Source organism: Coenobita brevimanus, chromosome 68, assembly GCF_032717465.1.
Source record: "Coenobita brevimanus isolate Jiangsu-jjx chromosome 68, ASM3271746v2, whole genome shotgun sequence".
Classification (NCBI taxonomy): domain Eukaryota; kingdom Metazoa; phylum Arthropoda; class Malacostraca; order Decapoda; family Coenobitidae; genus Coenobita; species Coenobita brevimanus.
In genome coordinates this window covers 387,501-403,978 of record NC_137021.1, presented here as the reverse complement: position 1 = coordinate 403,978, position 16,478 = coordinate 387,501, and the positions used below count along the sequence as shown (strand labels likewise).

The 16,478-nt window shown below is 43.4% G+C and overlaps 1 protein-coding gene across 1 annotated transcript; it reads right to left on the bottom strand.

The window, feature by feature from the left end:
- Positions 1-2,822: 2,822 nt before the first annotated feature.
- LOC145405791 (uncharacterized) lies at positions 2,823-10,857 on the bottom strand. Its single transcript, XM_080277026.1, has 5 exons — positions 9,133-10,857; positions 7,654-7,881; positions 6,285-6,457; positions 3,827-4,659; positions 2,823-2,860 (listed from the first exon to the last, which is right to left on the bottom strand). The coding sequence occupies exons 1-5, from the start codon at positions 10,855-10,857 to the stop codon at positions 2,823-2,825; spliced, it is 2,997 nt and encodes a 998-aa protein (XP_080133152.1).
- Between the last annotated feature and the right edge of the window lie 5,621 nt (positions 10,858-16,478).

Genomic DNA, 16,478 nt, shown 5'->3' with positions numbered 1-16,478 from the left:
ATTGTCACTGTCCATGAGACAACTCTCTTCTGCTGAACCCTTTAAGAGACAAATGAAACCTTTCTCATTTCAAAATGCTATGACCTGGAGACAGGTACTGTGATGGATGATTGTAGGGTTTAATTATTGCCACTTTCACATTTTTTTTTTTTTACTCATGGTTAGTACTGTATATAAGAGATGTCACAATTCTTATAATTGTAAAAATAATGTGCAGTATATGAGTCGAGCGCTCGTGAATTCCCAGTGGAAGAATTGGCGTTTTGGGGAAACAAAAGACCAGATTAATAATAATAAAATAAAAATAATAATAATAACAATAACAATGATAACAATAACAGTAATAATAATAATAATAGTAATTATTATTATTATTATTATTATTATCATTATTTTATTTCATCCAAAATTCTATTTATGTACTAAATGCAAATTTTAAAAGGCAACTCACTATATACTTTCTACCTTATGGCAGTGTTTTCTTCCTTTCTTATTTCACCCTGAGTTTTTTTATCCCATCATGGTTTTGCTGAAATGTATAGATATTGCCAAGTTGTATAGGTCATCTTAATTACTGGCCAAATAATATGGGGAGACTAGTACTGTATGGTTCTAAGGCATGATGTGAGCCTTAGCATCTACCTTTCGTGTCTAGGGGGCCATATTCTTACCAGCTGTGGAGGCTCTAGCACCTCTTTCTGACCAGTTGATGTCTGTACTGTGCATGGCAAATTATTATCCTCACAAAAGTTATTTATGCAATCTGTGGTCAGAGAAAAATTATATAAGCAACAGGTATCACATGCAAAGTAAATTGTTAAGGGAAAGGAGCTACAAATTCTCCTAAGACGACAAGAGTAGTAAACTCTCAATTATCTGTCATCGCAATATCCAGCGCTGCTGGCTCGGTTGTATTACTGCAATGTCTGGCAAAATTATGCAACATCTGACGCCGAAACAAGATGTATAACTGGTGCTTCTCTGCAGTACCCGGCATTGAGGCATATCAACTAGCTCGTAAGTAGTTGCCAACTGGTACTACTGTGTATTATGGTACTGTATTACTGTACTGTATCATTATTTTATTGTATTTTATGCACAGTTTTCATCTTTTCCTCTTGGGAAAGTTTTTAGGACTGAGGGTTGAGACGAACAGTACACAATATCCGGCTCAACGCTGAATGTTGAACCAGTGGAGGTTACCATGCAATATCCAGTGTTTCACATTATTCAGAGTAGGGCATGGCTGAATTACGAAGGGTAATTGAGAGTTTACTGTACTTAATGAGTTTGGAAGAGAATGTAAGAAACAGAATCTAAAGGTGCATCCAGGGAAGAGTAAAGTTATAGTCTTCGAGAGAAATGAAATTACTGAATGTACAGTGAGGTTGAATGATGAGGAAATGGAAAATGTGAGTGCATTTAAGTGCTTGGGAAGTGTGATGAGTAGGGATGGAAGTTTAGAGGTTGAAGTGCTTGAAAGGGTACAGCAAGGAAGAAAGGTTTCTGGTTCTTTGAAAGCAGTGATAAGAAACAGGGAAGTGAGCTGCATGGAAGTAAAAAAAAAAGTCACTGCATGGCAGTACTGTATTGTGATACCAACCCTAACATAGGGGGAAGTGAAGCTTGGACCTTCTTGGAAGGACACAAGTCAAGAGTGAGAGCAGTGGAAATGAGTTATTTGAGAGGAGCAAGTGGAATTGCTTGGGGAGACAGACTGACAAATGAGGAAGAGAAGGAGCATTGTGCTGTGGATGTGGATATGATAAAAAGCATTACAAAAAATACATCGAGGTGGTTTGGCCATGTGGAAAGGCTGGAGAGCGAGAGACTAATGAGGAGAGTGTATGTGAGTGAGGTGGAGGAGGGGAGAGGGAGGGGGAGGCCAAGGATGAGATGGAGGGATGGAGTGGAGAGGTTTATGAGAGAGGAGGGTGTGAGCTGGGATTAGGGCAGTGAAGTGGCAGGGGACTGGGTGACATGGAGACGTTTTGTTTGTGGCCATCCATTCCGGGATTGGGGCGTCTGGCAATACACAGATAGATATTGTACTGTACAACCCCTCAGTATCACAGTGCCACAAATTGCTTTAATGGATGAGTTTCATTCATGTATAGAAATGTTTATTGGGAGCATACAGCAGCTTTGGATTGACTTAGACTCTATTCAGGTATGAACTGAGAGAAGAATGGCCAAGGGTATAAGCCTTCCTTTCCATTTATAATCCCACCATAAACATAATTATTTTAACAACAAAGCAATACACTCGTCTTGTGAACTGCATACGTATATGATTGGCAAATGTTAAAAAAATATATAGCACCATCAGTAACAAGCATCAAACTAATATACTCTGTTAGAAACACAACAAAGTCCTTTGTACAATAGGCACTTTTTACAGCACATATGGGAGTAGTAGTAGCAGTTGCAACCCCAGTTCGACTGAATGTGAGACTGATAGACTGCAGGCCAAAGATGTTTTTCTTCTGAGAAGGTACAGAGAGAAACTTGTATAACTGGGCAGATCCACTTCTGTCATATCTGTGCTGCCATGTGAAGGAGTCCCTGTCCAGGCCTGTATGTGGAGAAGAATGCTAAATAGGTTCTTGTGTTACTGACTGCTGGAGGCATAGCAGCCTGATAGCAGAGGACAGGGTGACATGAAGGCATATTATTTGTGGCTACCCCTTCTGGGATTAAGGTATCTTGCTATAGATAAATAGAGGAATGGATGGGAGAAGGATAAACATATCCATGTGTTGGTGACAGTGGATGTGAGGATAGGTTGGTGAGTATGGAGACGTGACTGGTGATAAAGTATGCTAAATGTGTTCCTTTGCTGGTGAATGTGCATGTGATGCTGGTGAATGTGGAGAGCAATCTAGATTAGTTAACTGAGAATGCTAAACATGTTCATGTGGTGGTGTATGTGAATGTAAGGTTTTAGTGGATAAACTACATTAGGTGATGCTGAATGCTAAATGTGTTCCTTTGTTGATGAATGTAGCTGGTGAAAAAGAATACTAATGTTACTGTGGAGGTGAGGGTGGTAATTGTGGAGAGTCAACTAGACTAGGTGATGGAGATAGTTGTGGAAGGACACTTGGAAGAGGTGAGGGTCTCTGTGCAGGTTCTGGTGCAACTGGAGGCATTGCTGTGTGTGGTGGATTGGTGGAGAGGAATGTGTGTTGGGGTGTGGTAGAATGGGATGGAGGTATGGTGGATGGGTGTGTATGTGAAGGTATGGTGGATGCATGTGTATGTGGAAAATTGGTGGATGGGTGTGTATGTGGAGGTATGGTGGATGGGTGTATGTGTGGTGTGGTGGAAGGGTGTGTGTGGGGGGGTACGGTGGATGGGTGTGTATGTGGAGGTATGATGGATGGGTGTATATGTGGTGTGGTGGAGGGATGTGTGTGTGGAGATACAGTGGATGGGTGTGTATGTGGTGGTATGGTGGATGGGTGTATGTGTGGTGTGCTGGAGGGGTATGTGTGTGGGGGTATGATGGAGGGGTATGTGTGTGGAGGTATGGTGGAGGGAAATGCATGCGAGGGTGTGGCAGAGGGGGAAAGGTGTGTGAATATGGAGGAAGGGCATGTGTGTGGAAGTATGGTGGAGGAGGAGGGGGATGTCTGTGCAGGTATTGTGGAGGACTGAAGTATGGCAACTGAGGGTAGGACTGTGGGGCTGGTTATAGATGTAGGTCCTGAAGATGGAAGGTGAGCAGAAGTGGGTGTAGGTTTAGCGGTTTTCTGTGTTGCTGCTAATGCAGAGAATGATATGGATGAAGGGTGGTTAAGTATGTGTGAACTTAAAGGGATGCCTGGATGTGGTGATGCCACTGCTTTCTGGTTTGGAGCCATTTGTGTTGACAGAGAAGTCATTGGCGGGTGGATATGAGTCTGGGAATGTTGTTGAGAGAAGGAAGTGTGGGGATAATGTGCATGAAAATAAGGTGCTGTCACAGCCAGAGACTCAACAGTATCCTGAAGCCTCAGCACTAGGTTCCGCACTTCTTCCAGGTGTATGTTGAGGTCTCTAGCAGTCGGGCGTAGGTGAGGTGGAGCTGTATGAGGAGGAGGCCAGGTAGGCAAGCCATATTGTGCATCACAAAGATCATCTTCCCAGTCAATGTCATTATTAAGGGTACGACGCCATGACGCTCGTGTCACACAAGGCATCATCTTAGAGAGAGAGGGGTGGCGAATCAATGTGGCAGGGCTTGGTGGGGGTGCCTGTGGTGGCACCTGAGGACGGAGTTGTCCAGGCACTCCCTGCTTTGCTCTCGAATGCTTCAGTTTCTCCCACTTGTCTATTTCATGTTCTCTGAGAGCCACATCCAAAATATTGGCTACTAGCTGCCGAGGGAGGGCCGGTTGGGGTTTAGGGGGAATGAAACCTGATATTACTGCTTCAAACAGCTTCTGCAGCAGTTGCTTTCCTCCAACAATCTGCACTAGCAACAGGAAGAGGCTGTCTGCCATACCAGAAGAGCGATTGGGTTCAATTTCCATAGAAGGTGGATTATTGGGGTCAATAATGGAAATGGAATCAAGGAGGAAGTTCTTACTGCAATGTGGAACCAGTCGACTGCGGAACAAATCCTCTACTTGCACCATGAGCTCCACATGGCGAGTCAGGCGCAGCATTTCAGACCTGGGAAGGGGTAGGTAGAATATTATAGCAACTATTTATTGTAGGGAAGCATGGAGAATTAGAAACTGATTAAGAGAGTGATCGAGTGAGGTGAACTGTGAAAACATGAGGGGGAGACCAACGATGAGGTGGATAGATGGAGAAGTAATGTATAAGAATGAGGGTGGTCTGAGCTGGAGGGAGAGCAATACAATGGTAGAGGACAGAGTGACAGGCATTTTGTTTGCAGCCACTCCATCCAGGATTAAGGTGTCTGGTTATACCTGTATATAGATAGATATATAGACTGATGGGTAGACAGAGTGGCAGACAAACAGACAGACTGATGGGTTTCAGGAAGTCATCAGCATATGCATACTAACAAGTAAAAATTAGCCCAAAATCCCCTGTCAGCGTCGTGCCCTGTCGTCCATGCTTTTTCATTCTTTTCTGAATATCCTAGAGTAACCCTCCTCCTCCTAATACTTGTTTCCTGTGTGCTTCTACTCGTATCACATAAAAAATGTTTCATGCAACTCCCTCTATCATCACGCCAGCATGTTAGTGTGAGCAAAACGTTGTGATAGTTTATTCGGGGACAAAAATGTAAAGGTAATGATGGGCTAGACGTCATTCATCTTCATAACTTAGGCCTTTAACTCTTGTTTGGAGACGCATTTTAAAAATGATATCTGTGCTCTCTCTAGATAGTTTTTCAAACTTAAGACTGATTTTCCTTCGTGGAGGGGTTAGATATAGGCTTTATCACTTCATTCTCTACCACTGAGATTTAGAAAAGTAAATAACATTGGCAGATGCAAAAATAAACTACAAAAAGACATCACTTGGACCCATATTCCCGTCGGTTAAGGAAACTATCAAACACCTCTCTCGAAACGATTTGTTTTGCTTATTACACCTTGATATCCTCTGTTGTGATCCTTAAATCATTCAAACATCACCATACACTTATGAATAACGTACAGTATTATATTAACCAGCCGTATCCAAAAATGAATGGCTAAGGAGGAGGTGTTGGTGAGCCTCCTTGAGCGACGATGGGTTATTCATCCACTGTCCTAGGATACAAGGCCACTGCATCATTCAGGTCACCACAGTTACCTCCCACTGGTGTCAACCCCAGGTCTACCTACCAATCCAGGGAGCGTGAATGGACACCAGTAAAGTGTCGCCAGCGCGCTCGTACATGCACACGCATGCAAGCACGCACGCACATGCACATGCAAGCGCGCGCGCACACACACACACACACACACACACACACACACACACACACACACACACACACACACACGCACACGCACACGCACGCACACACACACACACACACACGCACGCACGCACGCACGCACACGCACACGCACACACACACACACACACACACACACACACACACACACAGCCAGTCCATGCTGTAGCATTCGAGCAGTGTGCACGTAACAATACAGATCAATGAACAATGTGACAAATTATACTTATAATCTGAAAATAATGAGGGAAAACCCTCCTCCCCCAACCCTCGTTCTCATTTACCACACAGCTACCTGAAGCCATTGTGCCGGTAGCTTCGTGTTTGGTCTACAATGTGAGGGCAAGTTAATGTGGACGTAATACATTCTAGTTACCTCTGTCTGATGGCGTACATGTCACTGACAGCCAGACCCACGAGCAGGTTTGAGAGAATAATGTAGACGAGAACGATAAACACCACCAGCATGATCAGTGTCAGCCCCAGGGACTCCGGTGGGCTGCCGCTGAGGAAGGTGGCCTCGTAGTCGAGCTCACCAGTCATCATCACCTGCGTGGGTGTGTGGCCGATACAGACCTCATTGATGGGACAACTGCTACACGTGAGTTACCCACTGAGTCATTTTAAAATATGGTCACCATACTTATGAATAAACAACTGACCTATGCAAACACGGAAAAATTGCCTTAAAAGTATATGTAGTCCTATGTTAATTATGAAATATGTATGGGTGCTTGTTGCCCATCAATACAAGCTGGATATTCGGTGCTGGCAAGGGGCGCCTTCAGGCAGTGCCACCAAGATAACTAAGCAACTCTGTTGCCCTGGTCATGCGAACGTCTCTTAGCTTTCTATCTCTGTCCTCCGAAGGAAAGATGTTGGATTGCAGAAGGGGACTTCAGACTGCAATTCACCATGTTCCCGTTCAGTTAATCCTGGGGCGACAACAGCAGCAGCAATAACTAAGACACGCACAATGATTACAAGAGGATCTGTTTACTACAGGATAGCACGTCTATAAATTATGGATCCTATTTAATATACGATCAGTTAAAGATCTTTCAGCTGTTTGCTTAAAACTATGTAAACGATATAAGGCAAACCCCCAGATTTTTCTGGAAATTTATGAAAAGCCCATGGTCAGTAGATCTGATCAGCCTGCATCCCACATTACAGAATGCAGTAAGAAAATGAGAGGCCAGACACGTTTTATCTTCTTCATGTAGTCAGAAATAATCGTCAAAACTGAGGATTTGCCTTCCCCTTCGCAACCCTTTGAATAAAATGCCTTTTTTTTATTTCAGTTTTATCTGTGCTCCATCCTGACGACTTTATTACATTCAGAACAGGCTTACAGGCTACTTAAGGGATTAAAAACATTATATCAAACTCTCCTGTTTTAAAATCTCTCCTCAGCTGAATAAGTCGCTGAAAGTTGCAAGAGTGAAGTGAAAAAAAAGTCCCAGGAGTGAAGTGGCGTAAGAAACTGTGCTCCACTGGCGAGATATACAGCATGATACCTTCCCTCCAGGAGAAAAAAAAAAAACACACAAAAAAAAACACCATATTTAAAGTCTGTTCATTTTGAGATGCCTGGATACATTGCGTTTAAGAATGGAGGTCATAGGAGGAAGGAAATCCAGAGAAAGGCAATTCCAGAGCCGACCGGCTGCAGTACCAGTTAACCCCTGAAATAATTATACAAGTAGAGTTGGACAGAAAAGGGGTGACCATCTGTTACCAACCAGTGAGGTGATAAGGGAGGTGGTAACGGAGGCGAAGGTGGGCAGGCTGCGCAGGAGGACGTGGAAGGCGAGGGCAAAGGCCACCAGGACGAACACGTACATGGCCAGGAACTTGAGGACATTACGCGCCACGGTGGAGAACATGACGATGTACACCCCGCAGCTGGGGAACTGACCGGTGAACAGCATGAATCGTACCCAGGCCAGGATCAGGCTCACGGCACCAATCTGTGGACGGATGCACTAACATATACCATTCATTTCATATAATCGCCATTAAAACGAGGTCAGTGTCTGTGCCGTTTACAGAGAAATGATTAGTTGTGATGTCTATTATTCACGTCTACGCCAACAGTGTGGCAGCAGTCTTAAAAAAGATAATGGATATAATTATGTTAAACTATAGAGAATAATGGATTTCGTGGCATCACTGTAAATGATGTGGCTAGGCTAGGTTACAGGGTCGTGCGCAGGATTTTTGAAAGGGGGGAGGGATTAAAAAACTATTTTTTCATAACATAGTTTATTCACTTTATTTCATTCATTCATCATCTAATCCTATGTTGCCCGATGAGGAGCGTAGGAGCCCGGGGCTATGCAAGTTGGTCCTGACATTTAAGATGAGAGTGACCAGCCTCACTCATCCCTAAGTGGCATTACATGAGCAATAAACCCCAACCACCCCCTGGATGTGAACCTTAACAGGCTCAATCCGACTGGAGCGCCTTAATTACCCACTAACCTATTTAACGCAATACGGTAAACTTAGGTACTGAAATACTGAAAGGGTACAAACTCAGGGTAATTTACATACTGAACTCTACAGAACCTTGAAAGTGAAACTAAGAATTCGGTCGTTTACTTTACATCTTTTATTAAAAAACAAAAAAAAAAACGGAAAAACAAGAGAAAACACTTCATCACTTGCTGATTTCTGACCGTAAACTAACTCACTCTGCACGGAAGAAATTTCCATTACGTTCTGGAAGCTTCCATTTTTTTTTTTTTTTTTTAGGAACCTTCCATGACCTTCCATTTATTCTCTTCGGCAACAAAACATTCTAGGGCATTTGTGAAACTTCTTAAATCGTTCTCTTATATTTTGTAGAACTTCTTTGCTCTATTTCTATTATTTTTCAGTCTCGTAACATTAACAGGATATAATCAGATTCATGAGTTGCGTGTTTAGTATTATTATCATTCTAATATTTCATTCTTTTCAAATGGGAGGTTAACCCCCTCCCGCGTGCACGGCCCAGCTAGGTTAGATTCTCTTAGGTTAAGCTAAGCTACGTTAGTTAGAGAAGAATAGGATATGAAATGTTAAGAGAGAGGGCAGGGCAGGATATGTTATATATGTTTTGCTTACTTCCGAAAAGTTAGTTAGGATGTTAGGATAGGTAAGGTAATATAGGATAGGAGAGGATAAGCTTATTCTACGGTATATTATGCTTTGTTACTATTCATTCTGATACTGACCCTCTGTTGCCAGGCAGCTAGGCAGCACGTAGCACCTCCTGTGGAACCCCCAACCACTAGCAACTGCGGAACACAGAACACCAGCGCAGCATCCAAAAGGTTTCCTAGGTTCCGTATGTAGTATAGTGGTTTCTGCAACACCTGGACCACTTCACGCACGTCTAGTAGTGCTGAAAATATTACCAGGCACCACCATGTCAATCCTACAATCCCAGCCTCCTCACCAGCCCACCGACACGATCCTCCACCTCCTTCAGTGTTGGCCTCCGTCGTGGTGTCGGGAGAAGTCGTGTTGGAGGTGGGAGTCAGGTCTTTATTGAAAGTGGGAGCCGGGTCATCATCGGGACAGTTTTCGGAAGCGAGAAGGAAACCTGTTAGACTTAGCACGAACAAGAGGTAGAAAACGACGTTGGCCAGGAAATACTTGCGGACTTTCAACCACTTTAAGTGAAGGAAGGAGTGGCAGAGAGGGTGGAGAAGGAGACTCTTGCGACCCTCGGATAGAATGTAGTGCAGCATGGCGACTTCAGATTCCTGCTCCAGTAGGGGTGGTAATTCAGTCTTGGGTGCCAGTAGAGACTGACGGTGGAGCAGCTGCAATTCTTTGTGGTTGACGAGAAGTGGGTTGAAGTCTAACTTGAGGTGGAGGTGTTGGGAGTCCCTGGCGGAGGTATTGGTGCTGAAGGATCGATTTAACGCAGCAGGCACGAGGGATGGGAAGCTCTCCACCATCCGCCACATAGCAAACCCGTCCTGTACACTACTGCCTTTAGCCACTAGCTGATGGACCGTGTGTAGGATGTGGTCTCTGGTTCCCGGGCGACCCCACCACATAGTACGTTGCAGCGCCAACGAAAGGGCGTTGTTACCGTCGGCAGTGCACGCTGTGACGGAGGCGCCGTGGCCAAGCAACAAGTCCACGCATGCACCGTCAAACCCATCATCCACGTGGTTTACATTCCTGCCGGCAGCCATGTGTAAGGCCGTGAATCCATGTGTGTCACAAGCATCAATATTGACACCCAAATGCAGCAGCACCTCTACGGCTCTTAAGGAGCGTGCACTGAGCACTGCACAGTGCAGGGGTGTGCGCCCTTCATTATCTTTAAGGTTAACAGTAGCTTTGTACTTGCCTGCCGATAAAACTTTAAGCAGTGCCGTATTGCCTGCTGTGGCGGCGTTATGGATAGGCAGGCGACCCTCACCATCCTGTAGTGCACACCTCGCCCCGGCTGTTACTAACGTCTCCACCACCCCTGCCAGGCTGCCACACCCCGGCTCCTGGGGGTCCGCCCGTGCTGCATAATGTAAAGGTGTGCTGCCGTGTGCGTCCAGTGTATCCACAATGCCACCATGGGCCAACAGAAGCTTTACTGTGGACACGTGGCCTCCACTGGCTGCCATGTGGAGTGGTGTGGCCCCAGTGGCATTAGCTAAACTGACGGTGGCCCCGGCAGCTAGTAATTCCACCACAGCTTCAACAAAGCCGTACTCGGCGGCGCAGATGAGAGGCGTGTTGCAGCCCAGGGCAGGGTCTCGGTGGTTGACGCTCAGACCCGCCGCCAGCTGACTCCTGACCCCGGACACCAGCCCCGCCTGCACCGCCTTCACCAGCCTCAAAAATCGTACATCGGGCTTGGTGCTGCTGCGTTGCTGCGGTGTGCCTGGGATTGACGTGGTGTCCGTGGAGAGGGAACGAAGTACCGCCACTCGCTTTCCTCCCATCATCGAGTAATTATGATGCTCTGTTCACTAAGTTTAAGTGTCTGGGCCTTCATTCATTTCTCCATCTCACTTTTTTCTCTCACCAGGTGCTATAACCTACTCTTTTTACTCTGACTTGGCTATTGCCATCTCTTCGTCTTGAATGATGAGTTATAAAAACTGTTTAATACCCGAACATAATGCCACAAAAAGTGCTGTGGGCAGGATGTAGAGCTGACACATATTTTTCTGTCACTGAACTACCTGATATAAGCCGCTGAAAGATGAAAATCGAGTTAGGGTAGAAGAACAAGAGATTTTCGTCACAACACACAACCTAGATACTACACCGTGTTGCAAAAAATTCGATGTGTCTAGTACCCACCAGCAATCACCCTTAGTATCCACCATGCAATCACCCTTAAGCCAGTGTCACACTGGGCAGCAAGCGGCTAACGTTAGCCGTTTTTGCGAGCCGAATGACCAACAGTCAGTGGGATTCAGCTTGCTAGGAAGTTTGTTAATGTGATAAGGACTTAAATGAGCTAAATGTCAATTTTCCACCTGTTCTTAACTGTGAATGAAATATATAATTAGAGCAGGAGGTAAGTTTAAATGAAAGCTGCTAGCAAAGGGGGCTAACATGCCACTTTTGCCCAGTGTGACTCCACCTTTAAGCCTCACTCTTGCGTTATACATTTTCTTCACTTGTTAGTTAGTTTGATTTTACTTGTAACTGCGTCGTTCACACAAATTCAGTAGTCTACTAGTGATGATTGCGTGAAATTCGATAAGCCTTCATTAATCATTTAAGAATGTGTCTGTCAACTTTATATTGGCCTAAAATTGCAATCTCTTCACTTTGAATGTTGAGCTGTAACAAGAGATTAGCATTAGAAAATGGTAATGTCACGAAGAGGGACTATGGAAAGGATGTAGAGCCGTAGAATTGTCATATTCTGCCAATAAACTCCGGGAAATAAGCTAAGAAATGAAAATATCTGCTAGGTTAAGGTGCGCGAACTATAGAGTCCCTTATAATAAATGCTGCAGGTTCCTCATTGATAGTTATCTATCTCCTGTCTAATGCTGCCCTCTTTTCGTGTTATACATAGAAGTCGCTCATATCATCTGCCTCATTCTGCCTTCTGGTATGAGGAAAAGACAACGCCCTCGACTCTCAGTCTCCCAGTTTATATATATATATATATATATATAGTATTTAAGAATTCTGTAATAACTGCTGATAATAATAAATGTCAGTTATTTTAGTAATTATGAGTTAATATTATAGTTTGTTCAGTGTTTTATATACTGTAATGCTGGCACCATACAATCACAATGTACAATTAAAATACAGTAGAACAAAGTAGAGTACACAATACCCAGTCATAATACAATATAAAATAAGTTTTATATCTACATCTATATATGTCTCTCTATCTCTCTGTCTGTCTATCTAGATGCATGTTTGCCTATTCTAATTAAATTTCGTGTCGTGATGTGAGGCGCTATTACAGTGAGGGCAGAGCATGTTGTGAGGCTGAAATGTAGTGTGTGTTGTGGCGTGAAGGGGTGTTTGAGTGACGGCAGTGTGTTGCAAGAATCTTGGCAAGAATGAGATGTGGAGCGTGTTGTGGTGTGAGGGATGGTATCGGAGTGAGGACAAAGTGTGCTGAGAGCAGGGTGTGTGAGGTGGATGTGTTGTGAGGGTGAAGTGCATGAGATAAGTGGGTGTTGTGGCGTGAGGGACAGTGAGGGGCAGTATACTGTCATTTAAACCCACACAGCAGACAAGAATGGGCAATTTCCGACTCTTTAGTGCGTCTGTCATTTAGATGCCGATTTAAAGCACATTGTTATCGTGTCCTACATCCTTTTCACTTAAACGTGGCTCAAAACTGCTATCCCTTCACAGTGAATAACGAGTCGTAGCAATAGAGTAACACTAGAATATGATGTTAGTCACGATGAAGTGCTGAGGAAAGAACGTAGAGTCACAGTATTGTCTTAGTCTGCCACTGAGAGACATGAAATGAGATGCAAAACGAAAATCTGAGCCAAGTTATAGTGAAACGACTGTAGAATATGATGCATGTCATGAAGAAGTGCAATGGAAAGATATAGAGTTGCAGCATTTTCCTTTTCTGCAACTGGCGGTGTGAAATATGCAGGGAAAAGACTTAAATCTAAGCTAAGGTGAAAAGAGCGTAGTAATACTTGACATGAATCAACTGTAAAGAGCGGGAGAGGTACCGGTAACAATGAGTCATATTCTTGTTGCATAAGAGATTTTGTAACACTTTTTTCTAAGCGATTTATTTTGCTTACTCATCATCATCACCATCATCATAATTGTCATCAATTTGAAGTCTTCTCCCAGTTAAGGATGGGGTGAGGGAGGAGTCGGAAAACAGAGAAAATGAGGGGACGTAAGAAGACCTATCAACATTGTCAAATGAAATGGGCCTGTCATTCACTCACACACCATTCAAGCCCCTGGAATCCTGTTTCCACCTCACAGACCAAACCATCTACACATATTCTGGGGGGTGTTCTTCTTACAGGTGCTCTTCATATACACCTGTCAGAGTCAATCCTCTGACTATCATGTGAAAAAAAAATAAAGGAAGGGGGGGAGCCAAACCTTTGTCATTTATTCTTTCGTATATAATTCATCCAAACAACTTCATGCTCTGACATGTCCTCGGAATGTTGTTTATATCTTTTAGTATCAACATGCGCTATATATGTAACATTTAAGAGGATAGTTTAGGCTAAATAAATCGATGAGGGAAATATATCACGAAATATATAAAAACCAACGATAATACTCTCCAAAGCCAACCAGTAAAAAAAAAAAAGAAAAAAAAAGCTGACACCATGTTGACGGATTGAAGAGATCTTATCAGCTGAATTAACCGGATGATGGTGATGATGATGATGGGAACTCCAGGTAAGGTGTGATAACACTGGGATATTACCGCACACAGGAACATAAGCATTAATTAACCTTATCACTGTGGCTGGTGCACCTGGGTAATTGTATTCAGGTTTACATTGAAAAATTCTCCACTGTTTATGGCGCTACAATCGATTACTGGTAGGATTTAGTACGGAGGAGTGAATAACAAGGATTTGGCACCACTGTTTTCATTATATTTTTTCTTCTATTTTGTTTTCGGTAAAGTGAGAGTCGTGGGAATGACTTCAGGTGACGGGTGGTATGAAGCGCGTTAGTATACTGTAGACGCATTTGCTTATGGGGTCGAGTTAGGATTCTGAGTGGAGAGTGAATGAGGGTGAGGTTAGATTTTGTTAGACTGGCGGTTTTGATAGTGATGTGGGTGGGGCAGAGTGGGTATCAGGGTGGTGGTGGTAGTAGTAGTAGTAGTAGTAGTAGTAGTAGCAGCAGCAGCAGTAATGGTGGTGGTGATGGTGGTGGTGGTAGTAGTGGTGGCAGTTGTAGTGGCAGTAGTGATAACAGTAGTGGTGGTAGTAAGAGGTCTGCAGGCTCATTGTTTACGTCATCCTCTGGTCCCATGCTCCTTATCTCATGCATTTCCTCTTTCACACACCACCGTCTCTCTCATTCAATTTACCTTCCATCTTAACCTTCCGCTTATCACCCATCTTTATTATTATAGTCAGTCTATCTCCTGATAATCATATATCTTCTGTAGTGATTTATTCTTCACACTACGTCTTAATATCTACTCGTATGTAACAATATAGATAGCATACAAACGAGTGTGAAGGTGTTATACGCAAAATACATCACCAAGGAAGAGTTGTCGCGGGCTTTACAAAGGCTCTTAAAAGACTACCCGTAAGAATGAGGTATAAGTGAGGCTGGGTAAGTTAGGATGAAACAGAATGTAAGATTGAGAGCAAGGATACCTACTTAAGCTCTGTGATGTCATTTTTATTTTCTTTTTCATCTTTTTCTTTCTTTCTTTATTTTTTTGTTAACTAGATATGTTAAGTTTGGATGCGAATTTTCGAACTGGAAGGGTAAGATACAGCCTTCATTAACTTCTTCACTGCTAGACATCACTGCCACGCTGAATAAAAGAGAATATAAATGAAGAATAAAGTAAAAACCTGATCATTGGACTACACTATTGCTTATTATGGAAGGCGGGACAATAATGTTCCTGTCTGACTCCTGTTCTTCTGATGTTTGTGACGCGATACAGGTAATGTACACAGTCGACGAAGGCGCCTGTTTCTCATCAGTGAGGCTGCGGACGTAATGGCAGACTTGTTATCATGTTACACACACACACACACACACACACACACACACACACACACACACACACACACACACACAGTAAGTTAAGCTTTATTTTTAGCTCAGCCTAACCTACTGTATTTAGAGGGGGGGTCATTATTCCTTGGGCACGTAGTCTCGTTAGGTATGGAAGGCTGCGTTTCAAGTCTGGAGATACAGGAAAAAATATAATGCTTTCTCTCTTTTAGGAAAAAAAAAAATGTGCTCTCTCTTTACAGGTTTATGGTTACAATATGATGGTATTGTTAAAGGAAGAGCAGGGGTATAAACGTTAGTGGCATAGGGAAAGATATGAGTGTGTACTGAACAGGGTGGGTAACACACTAAGAATATCCACTGATGTGCCCTTGTCCAATGCTTCCAGTTTTTGTAATTACCCTGTGGAAGAGATGATATGATAAAAATGAATTAAAAAAAAAGAAGAAAATTTGCATATTAATTGCACCTACTCCCATCTTTTGCAGGTAGAAAAAATGTATATCAACCATGGGCGTAGATCCTGAGAGGTATGGGGGGAATATATCCCCCCTTGCAACTGGGTGGGGGATGACCTATGTAATCATCACCCCCTACAATTCAGACATTCTAGAAGAACTGCAAAGTTAAACCTATAGTTACCCACAAAACACACCCTTCATTTTGAAATTTAGCTGTTTAAGAAGAAACAGGAAAACTGTAACTGCAGATAACATAATTTCAGAAAATGCAAGTTGATCCGAAGTAGCAAGTTCAGCTTTAACAACGATCGCCAGTGTGATGATGCAGTGGTGTCATATGGACACTTGGCATGAATTTTGATACTTTTCATGTCCGCCTGCTACCAAATTAGACTTTTTGCCTTCCTTTATGTTTTTATACAAGCAGCTGTATCAGGTCATTTCCCTCGGCTCTAGCCCTTTCTTCTCTCCACATATGAGTATTCTTTCGTCTCACAAGTCATCTCATCCGGGAACCAGAATAAATGTACGCCCGTTATATCAACTTCACATATTCTAATTTTTTCGACGAAAAGGAATTATGCACATTAACTTCACCTGCTCTCATCTTTTTCGGCGTTATAAAACCAGTAAAACTCCTTTGTCGGCGAGGTACGAGCAAGGCCATTTAAATCCGAGAACACTGAAATGTCGCCTTCCACCCCGAGGATGCCTAGAGTATATTGATGGCTATCTACCTACCAAGTTTCATGCCTTTGCTACAAACTGTGTGGCTGTGGCCCTCTTGTGAAGATTTTCGACATGCTGCACTTGACGCGTGTTACGGGCCATGTGCAAAGCCAAGATGTGATGAAACTTGTCAAAAACAAATCTTTAAGACTGGGGCTATCATATGGTGCAAACCAAGC